The 16,803-nt window shown below is 41.6% G+C and overlaps 1 protein-coding gene across 1 annotated transcript in view; it reads left to right on the plus strand.

Annotated features, from left to right (window-relative positions):
* LOC125013235 (solute carrier organic anion transporter family member 1C1-like) overlaps nucleotides 1-16,803 on the plus strand; it is a 33,374-nt gene that overhangs the window by 6,831 nt on the left and 9,740 nt on the right. Inside the window, exons 3-12 of the mRNA XM_047593713.1 lie at nucleotides 2,401-2,542; nucleotides 6,306-6,438; nucleotides 6,517-6,638; nucleotides 7,484-7,630; nucleotides 8,548-8,646; nucleotides 9,791-10,039; nucleotides 12,216-12,380; nucleotides 13,137-13,332; nucleotides 15,074-15,239; nucleotides 16,315-16,487. Coding sequence (XP_047449669.1) covers nucleotides 2,401-2,542; nucleotides 6,306-6,438; nucleotides 6,517-6,638; nucleotides 7,484-7,630; nucleotides 8,548-8,646; nucleotides 9,791-10,039; nucleotides 12,216-12,380; nucleotides 13,137-13,332; nucleotides 15,074-15,239; nucleotides 16,315-16,487 — 1,592 coding nt within the window. The remainder of the gene's footprint in view (nucleotides 1-2,400; nucleotides 2,543-6,305; nucleotides 6,439-6,516; nucleotides 6,639-7,483; nucleotides 7,631-8,547; nucleotides 8,647-9,790; nucleotides 10,040-12,215; nucleotides 12,381-13,136; nucleotides 13,333-15,073; nucleotides 15,240-16,314; nucleotides 16,488-16,803) is intronic.

Consider the following 16,803-nt stretch of genomic DNA (forward strand, 5'->3'; position numbering starts at 1 on the left):
GATTATTAAATGCATGATGTGTACCTTGTGTACCTTCTCTCTTCTTCTTTTTTTTATCAACACAAACCTGCAAGATGCTTCCAGAAACCTCTACAGATGTGCCGCTGACATCAAACTGAAAAGCTAGGAAAGTCAAAGACGAGTGCGATCTGCCTACTAGCGGGTCGCGGCTACTGTGACCCGCTGTAAGGCAGTTGTAGTGTTTCTTTTGTGTCCTGTTGTTGCCATGGTGACAGTATAATCGTGAATTCTTTCTGATGGGATAAGACCGATGAAAATAATGCGGAACATAATTTGGGTGTCATATTGTTAAATGTAGACCACCTCAGACTTTGGTGCTTTGTTCTTTCTTTTTTCCAACCTTCTAAAAAAACATAAAAATAAATTCCAGTTGACTCAAAGCAAAGGCTTCTGCCAAAAACATGAAAGTTTAAAAATCCCTAAATGAGATCAGACACCATTGTTGTTTCTTTCCCACATGAAAGTGATGTGAGACAATGGTGTTCAAGCGGCTTATAATAATACAGGCTGCACTGGCAGGACAAACTTATTTCTTCTCAGAATTGTTTGGTTCCCTGGGCGGCTGGGTGGGACGGGACTCAGCCCACTTCAGACTCTAATCCGGTGATCACTGTTATTCCACGCTTTTTGTTAATTCCATCAATAAGAGTGGAAATTCGATGCCTTGTGTTTTTTCAGTTCCTTGTTCATGTCAAAATTCCATCCAGGAGCTCCCCAAACACTTCAAAATGATGTTATGTATTGTTAATTATTATTATTATCATTCCACTTTTGTACATCAGTCTCATAATCACTTGAACTGAAAAAAACACAAGAAACTGTGTGATCTGTGTGTGTGCCAGGTGCCTGTGTAAGTCTAAGCTTATTAAATGGGTAACATCAAATGGGCAAAGCACGAAGGCGGGTCGGAGGTCACGACTGTCTTTTCAGTGGTCTTATATCACTGATTGTTAGCCACTCAGTAGAACACCAATTAAAAATGTGAAAGAAAGAAAGAAAGAAAGAAAGAAAGAAAGAAAGAAAGAAAGAAAGAAAGAAAGAAAGAAAGAAAGAGAAAAGAATGAAAATGCCACAGTGTGTGCTATTGTTGCAAAAAACCCAGACCTCCTGCTTAAAGCATCATTGAACAGCAGTTCATTCAAATAGTCGGTAAAACCCCTAGTTGACATATTTGGAAATTGGAGTTGTTGTAGGTATTAAGCATGTATGTAGGAATGAGAAATTTGAAACATTCTAGAGACCAAAGTGGTAACAATGAGAGAGAAAAAAAACAAAGAATTCATTTTTGCTCTTCTTGTTTTATCCATCAGTTATTATCCCATCAGATTTTTATGGGGACTCGCCTGGTCCCCAGGTTTGGAGCCTCTGATTTATGCCAAAGTATGAGCAGATGTATTTCATATTTATATCATTAAGTAAAATGATTAACAGGGAAATTGACCGATTCACCCAAATTTGCTAGCACATGACTAAATGTTGTGGGATGTTTGTCATCTGTGAGCTCTTGTATTAGACGTATCTGTCCCTTTTGCATCCACTTCATAGTTATAATCCTTTTGTGAGTAGGTGTTGGACCTACTTCAATGTTCAAACTACAGTGCAGAACTTTTGGCAGTGAGAGTCGACGCTTGAGCAGGATGTACGCCTGCAGGCTCGCCTTTGAGTGCTCTTTCTTTTTAGTTTCTAATCTTTCCTTTGAACGGAGTTTTCACGTTTATCCAGTGCATCAGAAACTTTTTTCTCACGTCCTAGCTTCTGTTTCATCTGGTTTTATTGCATTTGTGACCTTAATTACATTCACAACATTTTTTTCCGGCCTCCTCTAGCTGCTGTAGGCTCCGTCGCCATGGTTGCTCCCCTCTTGCTCCAGGAAACGGTCAGTGCCGGCTAAAAGGCGTCGCTTGGTCCGTATGTGCCGGTGCGGGGACGTCACGGCAGATGACCAAATATGAAACTGTGGTGTACCGCAAAAGCACATTGAGATGCACAAGGGCTTTTGGGAAGGGCTTCAATGTAACGGATGTTCATAATTTTTCGCTCCATAGCTTTAATGAACCAATTTGTCATTATTAGATTGCGTTTGGTCATAATGAGGGAAGTTTTCCATGACCTCAGACTTGACTGACTTCAGTTGGCTTCTCTGTCTCTCGGTGTCCTCCTGTACATGAATGTAACATGCCACTCCCTTGCTTGCGAACGTTATCTTGAGAGAGTTCCTCCTGCACCCAGTGCTGTCTGAAGGCTCAGACTGAATAGGTTTGGGTTTGTGTGCGTTGGGGAGGTATATTATAGTAGAGTATAGACATGTCTGTGCATCACACATGTCAATGTAAAATCATTGTCTTTACTTCTTTTTCTTGTCTTATTTGTTTCCCCTAGATGTTTCTGGTGGCTTTGTCCTTTGCCTATTTCGCAAAGGCTCTGTCGGGGAGCTACATGAAGAGCACAATAACCCAGCTGGAGAGGCGCTTTGACATCCCCAGTTACCTAATAGGTGTCATTGACGGGAGCTTCGAGATTGGTGAGTAGCCCTGCCAATCACTGCTGTCATTCTATTTGTAGCCTCTGTGTCATGGGCTCCCCTCCCTCCTCTCTTTCTGTCTTTTGGGGGTGGGGGTGGGGGGGCGAAAATGTGAATGAGTGGTGGAGCTATTCAAGCTGCGGATAAAGGATTCATCAGGACTGCAAGAAAAGGACAGAGGGGTGTGCATGTGTGTGATGAGTCACAGTGTGGAACAAGGACATAAGACACAAGCTCTCAGCTCTGTTTGAGCTGTGAAAAGTCAGACTCCAGTATTTCTAAGTTACACAATGACTTCTCCACATATTCAACAAAACCTCACTTACGTGAGACCCCAGACGTGCGGTAATTTGTGACACTCGAACTAGCTCGAAGCAGACTGACCCTGGAGGTAACGCTAATATAGTTTCTTGTGTAAGCGCATACTAACTAACCTTGCAGAGATTTTTTCCAACACTGGGAGTGCAGGTTATCTTTTGAAAACAATAAAATGATACCTGCACATTATCTTGAAAAGGGTTTGACTTATCAAATACATTGCGTCTCCAATCGCGCTCTACAATGTGCATGCTGTGCTTACTTGCATAGTGCGCGTTTTTTAACAGGGTACTGTTTAAATTGACCACTGCAAGTCGTGGACTCATCAGAAATGACAAAAGCTACATTTGATGGGCTAATCTAATGAGCTAGCTGCCACATTTTATGATACTGAATCATTAAAATTATCAATACAAATACAGATACAGCTTCTATCTGACAATAATCGTTGTGCAGATGTGCAAAGCCGAACATTTGTGCAGGACAGTGTGCCACAGCTTCCTCTGTCGTAATTTACACAAGTTTGTAACTACACACAGTGCAGAAAAAAGCACTGTGTTACAGTGCTTTCAGTAAAAGCCATTGAACAATTAGCTCCAACTCCACAGTCGTCACTGTTTGAAATACACAGAGAAACTCAACAAACTTTAGCAGCATAACTACAGAAGAATACTGGCCTACCAGCACTCAACTACAATGGACTACAAGGCCGTGTAGGCTGTAGGGGCTGCACCGACTAGTCGACAATACCGCTGGGCTGAGAAGCTTTAAGCTAAGGAAGTCGACTAGCGGCCGATCACATGACAGTCAACAATTTGATAATGAATTTCATTGTTAAAGTTATTAGGCCTTTATCTACTCTTCATGGAAAGGATTTAGAGATATACCATTTTTTTTCTTTTCATCTCGGCTATATTATCCTCTCTTTCAACACACTGTGAAGTACTATTAAACGCTGTTGACGGTGCCGATTTACATAGTGTTGTGCAAGTTCACACTGAACAAGGACCAGTTCAAAGTTCGGTTTCGCACAGATTAAATTGAACTAGGTCAAATTCGCAGTTCACATTTCTTGATTTTTCAGTTCATGCACTCCAAAATGAACAGCTTGTGTTCATTTTTTTCTGTTTTTTTTTTTTTTTTTTCAATTTGATGTGTCGCTTCAAATTTGACGATGACGTGACGGACATCCGGACTTGTTTCTTCTGCTGTTTTTGCTGCAAAAACATGATATCATTTCTGCCAGGAACTCCTTCCAGTGTTTGTGCAGATCAGATGCTTCTGCGTTGCCGGAGGTGGCTTCTCTTTCAGTTGCATGAGCCCATGCGGCAAACTCCGGGTCCAAGGAATGAAATCCATGTGCAAGGGCAAAAAACTGCAGTTCATCGAGTGGCCGGTGCTTTTTGCCGTAAATTGCACGTCGGCCGACAGCACTCAACTGACAGCCGTCATAAAACTTTTTTTTTCCCCCCGATTTTTTCCGTATTGAGCCAAACTCACATCTACACTCACAGTTGGAAAAATTATGCGTTCAGTACACAAAAATAAAAACGCTGTTCACTGAACATGCTCATTCACAACTCTGACTATACATATCTGCAGTTAGAAGACTCAGACTGGCAGTGTCTGTGGTGTACAGAAAATAGTAGCTTGTGTTCAAGCTTCAGTTGCCTTGCAGAAAAGCTTCTGTAGCCTCCTCTGAGTGAGACGCTACAATATGTATTCAGGTCAAGAATCTAGATTTCATTGTTGCAAAGCATTACTTTATACTGTGAGGTCTTGTTAGTCGACTTTAAAAAAAAAAACAACAAAAAAACAAAACAAAACAGAAGTCGTTCAACCCTGCAGGCCCTGACGTAAGCTCTGCACAGATCCCTAACTTGAGAACTGCTCATGGTTTTTGACAGTTTTGTCACATGGACACTAATAGTGCGCCGCATGTTGCCGCACTCGTGTTCTCAAAATAAGTGCAGATATAAGGAACGGCATACATATTCGTCTACGTTAATGTGGACTCATACATAACAAGACCTTGATGATGAAGACATGTGATTCTGAAACAGTGTTTCGGGCCCTCTGTTAATAGGCCGACCCTTCATGAATCCCCAGGAAGTCTGTGTACAGATGTTTATTCATGACAGCGCATACTAGAAATGTGAATTGTTAGGCCGAAATTCTAATTTACTTTGGTATTTATTTGTGAAAAGCTGGTCATTGGCTCTTGCTCACAGTATTACTGCACACATACCAGAGCTGCTGTGTACGCTGTATGTAATCTGTTGTTGCTTTGAGCGCACAGTAATTTCTAATGACATTCACCAGTGCGTTCCCTGAATGTCCCCTAACCAGTTTCCAGGACAGTTACATAAGTGCGGTTCAGTCAACCGAGCCTTCTCTTGTCGGCTATACATCAAACATCACTAGCAGAGTGAGAGCAGAACCGAGGAAACATGAATCACATGAAAGTTATCATCCGCTGTTAGTCATCCTACGTCTGTTATTGTGCTGTCAGTCGGACCCGTAGTTACACAATCTCAGTGAAAAATAATTAACATCCTATATTATGATGTGTGTGTATACATGTCCGTGTGTGTGTGTGTGTGAGAGAGAGAGAGAGAGCCCTGCTGCTTCTCTTAGCCAATTTAAGAGAGGAAAAGATGATGATGACACTCAGTCACAGCCGAATGCCCTGATTCTCTCTACCTCGGTGTCTCCGTCTCCTATGAAAGCTGCGACTCGTGTGGCCTAGGCAACAAGCTTTTTCTATAGGACTGTTGCCAGGGTAACATAGAGGCAGAGCAGGGCAGCGTGAAGAGGAAGGAAAACGGAAAAGGAAAAGTGGAAGAAACAAGGGTTGTGGGGGGGGGGATAGAGGGGAGACAAGCAGCATTAAGAGTAATGGAGAGAGTGTAGAGTGTGATAATGACCGATATAGATTTTTATAGAAATCCATTTTACAAAATGAGGTCAGGAGACTGGTCTTAGATAATCTGCACACGCTGCATAACAAAAATAGAGTGAAAACCTAGCAAAACATTCCACGGTCATAAAATGTAAAATAAGCAATTTTAACATTTAGAATACTATGTAAAATATAAAAATCTTTCCTCTGAGCCACACGTAAAGGTTGCAGACACACATTTGGGCACCGTGACATTTCTCAATACAAAGTCAACAGCTAAAGGATTGTTGACGTCATCCCATCAAATCAATCTGTACAATTGAAAAAGGTCAGAAAGAATAAGCGGCCCTGTCTTTCAAGGCTGTGTTTTCCTACCGCATTTACATTAGAGCTTCCATGTCCGTACCCCGGTTAGCTACAGGAAGCCATTACACAGATTCATTCATTAAAAACAGCAAGGGGCAACTACTTGACCACTCTTTTCTTCTCCCACTGAGGTTGAAACGTCCTAAATCAATGATGTTTCTGCCTCCATCCCCGCAGGTAACTTGCTGGTGATAGCTTTCGTCAGTTACTTTGGGGCCAAGCTCCACAGGCCAAAGATCATTGCAGTGGGCTGTGTACTGATGTCTATTGGCACCTTCATCATCGCTCTGCCTCACTTCATCATTGGACGGTGCGTAGAATAATTTGACCAGCTTGGAGTTTCCTTCCTTCCAGCACACTTTTAACAACTGCTAAATGTCATACACAGCTATAAATTTGAAACGTCGGTGCGGTGGGTCGTGAACTCCACCCAGAATCCATCGCCATGTCCGGTGGGCTCACCAGCAGACTTGACGCAAGATGGTAGACTGCCTCAAGTGCCAGCAGCAGGTGAGTGTTTTGCACCATAGACTGTTTAAAAATGGACAACAGAACAGCTCCTCTAGCACCATGTCCGCACAGATACGATTTTTGTTTGAAAGCGCATAAGTCTGGCACGTTTAGGCCGACCATCATGACTCATCGGATTTTTCAGTTACTGGAACTGCACTTTTATGAATCCAGGTCACACGGTAAAAAAGACAAATACTGAGCTGTGGACACCTGCAGGCATGTGACGGTACTACATCAGATATTGACCCTTGTCGGGTGGCTAGGACAAGATATACTGATGTTTCGCCACTACGATGACCTAAAAAGGATTATGGACTGTTATGTTTGCATATGGCGCACAGGGTGGATTTATTTGGTGGAGTTCTGTAGCAGAAACAGTGCCATGCATAGGCCTGAGATATGTACTACAGACTTTCGGAGAACTTCTAGAAACGACCCCAAGGAAAAACAGAGAGAGAAAACAAAAAAGTTTTGGTACTATGGATGTGGTCTAAAGTGAAGCCGAAGCATGTAGAGCTCCCTCTGGTGACTGGCTGCAGTATAGGTCATAAGCTCCGCCCTCTCCATTTTAGTGGGTGGGACTTGGGCCAAACTAACAAACTAAAACTAGTTAATATAATGCTGTTTCGTTTTAGTTAGTTATTTGATGCAATAGAAACAGGATGTGACATCATGATGACAACTACTCCACAAGGCTACCTTATAGGACCACTAGAGTGGAGTAAATAAATAAATAAATACAGTGTATAAATCTTTGTAGTTTATATACCGTCTATAGTTTGTACACATACAACCTAAGCATGAACAGGAAAAGATGTCTGACTACACACCTTCTCCCCCAGGATGTGAAAGCGAATCCAACCTCTCTATGTGGATCTACGTGCTGCTGGGAAATGTCTTGCGGGGGATTGGAGAAACACCTGTACAGCCTCTGGGGATCTCTTATATAGATGATTTTGCTACTGAGGAGAATGCTGCACTATATGTTGGTGAGATAAACATTACCAAGTGGTACATTAAGAAAAAAACTTTATTATCAATATTCTATGCTCATGATCTACAAAATAGATTTTCATTTTTTACAGTTTATAGATCTACATAGGGTAGTGTTGAAAAAAAAATCAAGGTCCTTCTGTGTTTGCTCAGCACACTTAATTCTAATCATTTTAATGGCCAGTGAAATTTACTGCCATTAGAAATGTCAACTGCTGTCATAGCAACGAATACTGTATATGCTCTGTAACCATCCTGTAAGAGGGCTGTTTCCATGTCAACCAGGAAATCCTGTGCATCAGCTATACAAATGACCAATCAAGCACCAGCCTCCTCCCATCTCATGATGATGACAAATCCACACCACAGAAACAGTATTTAACACTAAAGAGAAATCCCACAGATTGATAATATCTCATCCAAATCATCTTTAACTAAATGAAATCGTCAAGTGCTATATCTTCAACAAATACTGAAAGCAGCACTGTTGATGCTAATTGTGCACAATTGCAAAAACGTGTTTTTAAAAGCACCATATGGCAAGTAAAAGAGTTCAAGGCAGAAAATAAGCATAAGGCATGCTTACTGCATGGGCTTAAATGTTGCACTGAACCTTAAGTGTGACAGCGAACGCAGCCTTCTTCAGAGCACATTACAGTAGCTGCAAAGCTGCAATAATGCCATGCTTGCACTAAGCTCTGCCATGACTTCCTCTCAAACATAAGCAAGGCAATAAATCTGTTGTGTTCAGCAAAACCTTTCCAGACAAATTAGGGTTTGAAATACATGTATGTAGCGTTAACAACTGTGTCGTAGAATATCAACATTGTCTCAGCTCAGCTCAAACTAAAGTCCTAACTTGTTTGTGTTTGTGTTTGTCCTTTGTTTTTTTTTCTCGTGATTCACATCTCAGGCTGTGTGCAGACTATTTCGGTGGTTGGCCCTGTTTTCGGTTACCTCTTAGGCTCCCTTTGTGCCAAAATCTACGTGGATATTGGATTTGTGAAAATGGGTGAGTGTGAACACAACAATTTGAAAACTGTCGCCAAACACTTGCTGTCGCTAACCCCCCCATCCTAGACCCACACAGAGTAAGAAGAAGAAATCTTTCGGGGTTTCCCATATTTACTCAGATTAGCTACAAAAGCGCAGTGCAGCAGTAAGGTACATTTACATGGACGATACGGATTAAAATCAAAGACTCCAGCTTAATCATTTACAGGTCCACATTCAGGATGGTTCTCACGTCGATTACAAATTTGATTTTCTCACTTGTTTGAACAACTTCCCACCTCAATTATATTAATTCCAAGTAGTTACTAGGGCATTTTTTCTTCTGTGAGTCGACTAGCATCCATGTAAAAGCAACAAGTCGAAGAAGGCACGGTATTCCAATTGGACTACGTATAAATGTAAAGAACTACACAGTTAATTGCTGAATCAGAACCTTTAAATCTGATGTGTCTTAAGTATTTGTGTGTCCGAATTCTCACAGTACATTGTTCTTTTATAAATCCCGGTTAATGTGTGTTAAATGGCGTACGCATTGTTTATACATGGCCCTCCTGGCTCAAAAGCTGAGGCTCAGTGTTATCAGATACAGCAGCTTGTAAATCACAGTTACTGTGTGCACAATTCAAGACTCAGAACAGGTGTACAGGATTAGCATCAATTAGTTAATGAAGGAGGCCAGCGGAGGGTGAAGAAGGACAAAAGCCCTCTGCCAGGCAACAATCAGAAGAAGTGCAATGGGGGAGGAGGGGGGGAGGGGCAGAGGAAAAAAACAAAAATTAGTTCATGTGTTCAATTTATAATAACACGCAAATCTTTAACAAAGATTATTATGAAAAGACAAAGGAGGAGGAAAGTTAAAGAAACAAAAATAATAAAAGACAATGATTAGAACAAATGGGAATCCCTAGCAAAAGGGGTGTCTACCTGTTCTTTCTTTAATTTTAACACTACAACGCTTTTTGACATGGCAAGGACAGAAATAGAGACATTTACAGGAGTAGTTCAAGTAGAATTCAATAGGATTTGAAGAGCCTGTCGATTAAAGTGTTAAAGCCCTACAGCATGTATTTAGCCATAGGTCACTGATATGTGTTCCCTATTTTTAAGAAACTGTCCTTTCACCTTCTGTATCCCCATTACAGAAACCATCACCATTACACCAGCAGATGCTCGCTGGGTGGGGGCCTGGTGGTTGGGCTACCTCATAGCCGGGGTAATCACTCTGCTTTCTGCTATCCCATTCTGGTTCCTGCCCCGCTCTCTACCCATATCGGGGCCCCGGGTCCCAGAGAAGTGCACACCAGAGCAGACAAGTTTCATCAAAGACTCCCCCCTACTGAAGCAGAAGTATCAAGCAGACGAACATACAAGTTTTATAGAGATGGCCAAAGGTAAGGATATATTTATGTAGCACTGCAGTTATTGTTGTAAATACATACTGATGACTTCGTTATTAAATCCTCTTGGTGTAGACATAAATTGCCACATTTTTTAATTTAATACAAACATATTGTGGGCACAGCAGCTGGGTAGTTAGCACTGATGCCTTCCAGCTCGGGCCTTTCTGGGAGGAGTTTGCATGTTCTCCCTGTGTCTGAGTGGGTTTTCTCCAGGTACTCCGGCTTCCTCCCACACCCAAAGACATACTTGTTAGGTTAATCGGTGACCCTAAATTGACCCTAGGTGTGAGTGTGAGTTCGAATGTTTGTTTGTCTCTGTGCTGTCCCTGTGATAGACTGGCGACCTGTCCAGGGTGTAATCCTGCCTCTCACCTGATGGTGGCTGGGATAGGCTCCCGCAAACCCCCGTGACCCTAGTGAGGATAAGCGGTAGTAGAAGATGAGACAAGACAAATGTAATTTTTTAATTATGACCAGTTGGTAAGAAATTCCTGAAGTACCAAAACTGCCAATAATCCCCAAAGAAGTAGAAGAAGAAAGAAAACAAAAGCCAAAATGGAATAGTTTACCCTTTATGAGGCAAGGAACCATATATGGTAACTTTGGCATACATTTTAAAATGCTTCCCTGTGCCTCTCAGCGAGGTTTAGAAGCACGTGGTTTTCATTCAGAGAAGATCAAGGAAACATCCTCAGGTCAAATCATGGTCCACTTCAGCTTGAACACTGAGCTTAACTGCTTTACTAGATGCCATGAAGAAGTGGCCTAATGTTAGATCACTTTAATATTCAAGTGTTCATTTACTTACTTTTATAACCTATTTTTACTGGATATTTATTATAATTTCTTACCACTTCTTACTATTTTAGTCTTTAAGTTAGCCAGTGTTTCCTTGTGGGGGCTTGCCACGCTGTTCTGTTCCTGTTTGCCTGTGGGGGGGCCGTCCCTTAGGTTTCTTTCGGCCTGGGTGGTCGGATGCTCGGCACTTGTGGAGCCTGCCTCTCTGCCTTGGTCAGGGTGATCTTTGTGGTTAAGGGGCTGGGACGTGGCACGCTATGTCTTGTCAACAATTTTTAATGTGTATATGGGAGTGAGTGTGTAGTGTGTGTATGTGTGCATGCTATATAAATAAAGTTTTATTTGATAATGTGACAATGTGTAAATTGACAAGTTCCTGAATCATCACTTATGTTCTGATTGTCTAAATATATGTTGACATTTGTTTTCCACTTCAGGACAAGGAACCACGTATGTTAAATTCATTAAGCTTGATTTTTTTCCCTGAAAATTAATAAATAAATAAAAATCGAAAAAATTCACAAAAGTAAAACAGTTTTCTACCAATAACGCTCTAGGGTTAAGTATTTCAGTGAGTTCCCTGTAAAGGGTTAAACTTGTCCTTTGAATGGCAAGTTCAGCTTTTAAGCTATGTCACATGCTTCTGAGTCACTGAGTTACCACTGGACAATTCAAGCTGATTAAAGTGATGCTTCGCAAATTGTAACAGAGATGCCTACATGACAATATTCTGGATAGGATTTGACGTAGTTTTGGACTGTTGCAATCAAGGTTCCTACACATTTGAAATTTCAAAATGCCACATTCATTCATTATTCTGAATATATATGGGGTTATGTCACCAAATCATTTCTAGAAGATAATAGCTAGCTAATGTAGGTCATACAAATGAGTTCAAGATAAATTCAGTGCACGTCTTCTATCAAGTAACTAAATTAAGTCAAACACAAAAAATAAATGAATAAATCATAAATTAAATAAATACGAATGCTGTGTGGTCATCACTGTCTGTCGAAGCAGCAGTGAAACTGGACGACATCTGGGCCGGACTTAACCTTTTAAAGCCTATCATATGGTTTGGGATCCTGCATTGTTTTTAGGAACAACATGGGGAATGCATACAAACTTCCCTGTACTCCCGCCTAGTAGAGCTGGAGCACTTCCACCGCCAAAGATTCCAAACATAGTGGCTTTAATTTGTCACAAGGCAATGTTTGTCTTCTGTGCACAATTTAACACACATAAACAGCCAACTTGATTTGAGTTGTAATCAGAGGCTTGTTTCAGCGGTCATTCTCAAATGAAGACGTTGGATATTTTGAGATGTGTGTGTGCGCGTGTTTCAGCTCACGTTTTAATCCCTCCACAGACTTTATTCCAACCCTGCGGACTCTGCTGGCGCACCCCGTCTACCTGATCTACCTTTGTGTGACAATCATTCAGCTGAACTCTCTCATCGGCATGGTCACTTACAAGCCCAAGTACATTGAGCAGCATTTCAGGCAGTCTGCTTCAAAGGCCAACTTTCTAATGGGTACGGCACGCATTTGATCAATATTGCACTCTTTGATATAAATTATTTTACATTACAGACTGGGAGCTTATTATTCAGCAGAGCCCAGGAATGCTTTTCTCCTCGGTCCATGTTGTGAGGGAGGAAGAGCTCTTGGATGTGCGCAGTTTGCTGAAATGAATTTTTGTGTCATGTAAGCACAGAACATTACAGGGTAGCATTTACACATTTGGCACATGTTCATGATTACAGATTTATGGGGTTTATTTCCATTCAGCGTTTTTGCCCTGGTTTTTACGTTTGCAAAGTGAAGCAGAAGTGGACCTTGAGAGCGCAGATATTGTTAAAGGAAGGAGATCTGGGTTAGGTATATTCTATTCCAGCCTATTTAAGCTAACTGCCACAGCTGTACAGACTGAAGCTTTGTGAATATGAAAAGTGCTTTGAACATGAAATAAAATATTTAATGAAGTTCTGAGCATGAAATGAAAATAACTAGGTTCATGTAATCTCAGTAAGGCGAACGCCCGCACTCATCAGATGGCCCCATATGAAAGAGAATGCAATATTACCGACCCGATCTAATGGCATGGGTATAGATAAAAGGCCATGTCTTCACATTGATGTTAAATGAAGGTATGAGACAAGAAAAAAAAAAAGGCACGGCACTTTTTGATCAAGGCAACTTGGAAATTGCCTAGTCTTATTTTTTGGAAGTACCTCAGTAATTAAGCTCGTACTAGCAAGAAATCATACGTTTGTTTTTTCTAATCGCAGGTGTGATCAATATACCCGCTGTGGCACTGGGGATGTTTTCTGGAGGTCTCCTGATGAAAAGGCTGAAGCTGAACATCATGGGAGCAGCCAGGTTTGCCTTTGGCACGTCTCTGATTGGTTACATCCTATCAATGTTTTTCTTCGCGATGAGCTGCGAGAATGCCAAGGTAGCCGGGGTGACACTGGCGTACAACAGGTGAGTCACAAGTAATCGTATGGTGTGTTGCCTATTGTCTGGAATGCAGGGGTTTGTTAATCTGGATCTACTCAACATAGTACAGTAAGGTTGTTACATACTTGTTACATACCATCTTTAATGTTTTATAGGCCAAGGACCCCAGACTGATGGAGAGTTTAAATAGGGACCTCCTACCTACTATATGTGTTCTATATTAAACTTGGCCTAGTGCTATTTATAAATATACATTATTGTCATTCTGCATTCAATATTCAGCTATTCAAATAATACAGAGGCATGTTGGATTCATGTTAATGTGTACATAAAGATATTTAAATTTGTGGGGAAATTAAAAAAAAATATATATACTGTATATATATAAAAATATTCGAATCAACCAAAGATTTTGCGACGCCCCTGCAGTACCTCCATGGACCCCCTAGGGGTCCCGGACCTCCCTGTTGAAGACCTATGTACTACAGAGCGCTCGCGGTTTCCACACATCATCTGGACAGAACTTTTTTCTCATGTGGGTTTTCAAAAACTATTCTGTGATCGGTTAGACGCTTGACGTTATTTCGAAATGTTGTCATTTCCGCCCTTTCTGGGTGTTCGCTGGATCGTATTGACGATCGGCTGGCCGAGGCAGTGGGAAAATTTGATACGTCTTGTAAGGATATTATTGTCGTCCTTTCTATCAGATTCCCACGATACTTAGCACGAGTGACATATGCTGTAGTGGAAGGGCCCTATGAGGACATCCCAGGGGTTCTGCAATCTTTTCTATTTATAATAATTTAGATATCGACGGGTTTCCTGGGAGAATCGGCACTAATTGAGAACAGATGTGACAACAAAATAAATAGTATGATGCCAAGTGGCATTGACACAGGCAACCAGAAGCTAATCAAATATTTAAACATAGACAGAAATATGACAACAATGAAAATCCTCTGGGTGTTCCCAACGCGCTGAGGTCTCGAAACTGAGGTGTAACAGTGGATGCAGCTGAAGTTGCACTGCTGACAAAAAAATAAATAAATAAATTAAGCAGCCTAGGCACTAATTAACCTACAGTGAATACGCTGAAGCGGGCACACACAATTAAAACCCAACACTACACGCGGTTAATGGATCGGATGTGAGCAGTACACTGGGACCGTCTATCTTTTGAGAAAACGGCGAACAGAAAACATATAATAATGTTTGCATATGTAATTAGCCTCTCTACTCTGGATGTGTGTAGCTCCATTACCACACTGGGTCAAACAGACACATAGACTTGCAGCTCTTTAGACAATCAATAATGATTGGCCGGCTGGTGGTCTATGCACGGATTGGAGCCTAGAAACGTCCTGAAACAGCAGAACAAGAGCATGAATACAGAAGGCAGGGGCTCTGCAGATAAATACGTTGCCCTTAAGTGTGGCTCTAGTGGCTTATAAGTGATGACTGAGAAGGCTTGCTTTGGTATGAGTCAATACATGATGTTTAAGGAAGAACTGCCTTGTTATTCCTATAATGAAAGGATATATTTATTTAATATTGCAAAAATACACACTGAATGTACTGAAATCAGTGAAAGTTTATTTACTGTACATCATATTATGTTCTAACGCAGGCATTTTCCTAACCCAACTATATGTACAGATAGAATTTCATGTATATTTAAGTGATGTAATACAATTGCAAATGCCAATTATGATATGCGCCGGCATAATAAATATTTGTCACTCCTCTTTTGCTCTCTTTCTTCCAGCATGGACGTGATATCGTACGACAAACACTCTGTGTTCACATCCTGTAACTCCAACTGCTTTTGCTCATCGAGTGACTGGGACCCGGTCTGCGGAGAGAACGGCATCACATACGTGTCTCCGTGTCTGGCTGGCTGCACCACCTCTGCTGGCTCAGGGAAAAACACAGTAGGTTGCCAAGAGACCACTTAAACACCTTCACGGTGTGTTGGCTGCAGGACGACTTCGCTAGCCTATAACGTATAGCCAAGCATGTCTGCATCTGAACGAGCACACGCGCCTATAAACTGAACACGGTTTAGTCTGGCACATTTTGTGGGGTCAGGTTCTGCTGATTTTAATGTTACTGCATGGTCAATCTTAAAAAAACAATCAATGGTGTGTACTGTTATATATGTGCATACACCAATCAGCCACAACATTATGACCACTGAAAGGAGAAGTGAATAACATCGAGCATCTTGTGACAATTCAGTGTTCTGCTGGCAAACTTTTGCACTTGGCGTTCATGTGGATGTTACTTAGACATGTTGCACCCACCTAGACCAGACAAGACGCCGCTACCCCACTGATATGACACGTCTTGATGGCAACAACCATCCCCAGTAGAACGCAGCCTGACACAGGCACACACACAAACAACAGTTTGGGGAAAAAGCCTGTGTCAGATGTGGTCAAACAATCAAACAGAAGCGCTTTTTGTTCCACATGGTCATTTTCCCTGAATAGATGGGAAAAAAATCTCGGCAGAAATTCGGAGACCTGGAACCAGGCTATGCCAGGCTTTAATTGTTGGTCGCATTGTTGGTTTTTATTGTTTAATTGATTATTGGTGTTGGCAGGGCACAGCAGATCCCGAAACAATAGTTTTAGCAGAGATTTTCATGGTAATCCACTGTTGGTTTGCTGAACCCAAGTTATTACAAGGAAACACTTGTGGCATTAGCACAAAAAATATGAAGACTGCCAAGACACCTGAAAAATCCTTGTTAGTGATTTTATTGTTCGGATAAGAAGAAAACGCCTCTCAGTTTACATTTCACGTCGTGCTGCAGTGTTCTGACTTTTTGAAACGCTAAATCTCTGCGCTTAAAATGCAAAGAAGTGACGCACTGGGAACTGTTGCACCACACATCTCCACTGGTATAAACTGTATGTATGTATTCTGTATATCTGTGCATATGAATGTGTCATTGTCCTGCTTGACGTGTTCGTGTGTGTGCGGCTATACGTGTCTCTCCAGGTCTTCTCTAACTGTAGCTGTGTCGGTGTGGCCGGTAACTTTACGGCCAGTACAGGCCAGTGCCCTCACAAGGACGACTGTGACAGGATGTTCCCGTACTTCCTGGCTCTCTCTGTCATCACTTCCTTCATCATCTCTCTTGGGGGGACACCAGGCTACATGTTTCTCATCAGGTTAGAAAATTAAATTGATTCAAAGAAGACTTCGGAGTAACTTAATTACAATTGCCCACATTGTGTCAAAGGGGTTTCTGTTGATGTCCTCATGCACCATCATGTTAACTGTGTGGTATTTTTATGGCAGATCCAGCTTTGCTTTGCATCTGTGGGGTATTTCCGCGCACGGTTGGGACGTTTGTTCTAAAGAGGAAGCACAAACTGTATTTTGGTGGGAAACAGAGGCTTTCTTGAGAAGAAGCAGATTAGGGCGGGCAGCAGCCTTCGGTCTGCAGACGAAGTCAAAGGAATATTCACATGCCTACTGACGATT

This window comes from Mugil cephalus, chromosome 9 (assembly GCF_022458985.1).
Source record: "Mugil cephalus isolate CIBA_MC_2020 chromosome 9, CIBA_Mcephalus_1.1, whole genome shotgun sequence".
Taxonomy (NCBI): Eukaryota; Metazoa; Chordata; class Actinopteri; order Mugiliformes; family Mugilidae; genus Mugil; species Mugil cephalus.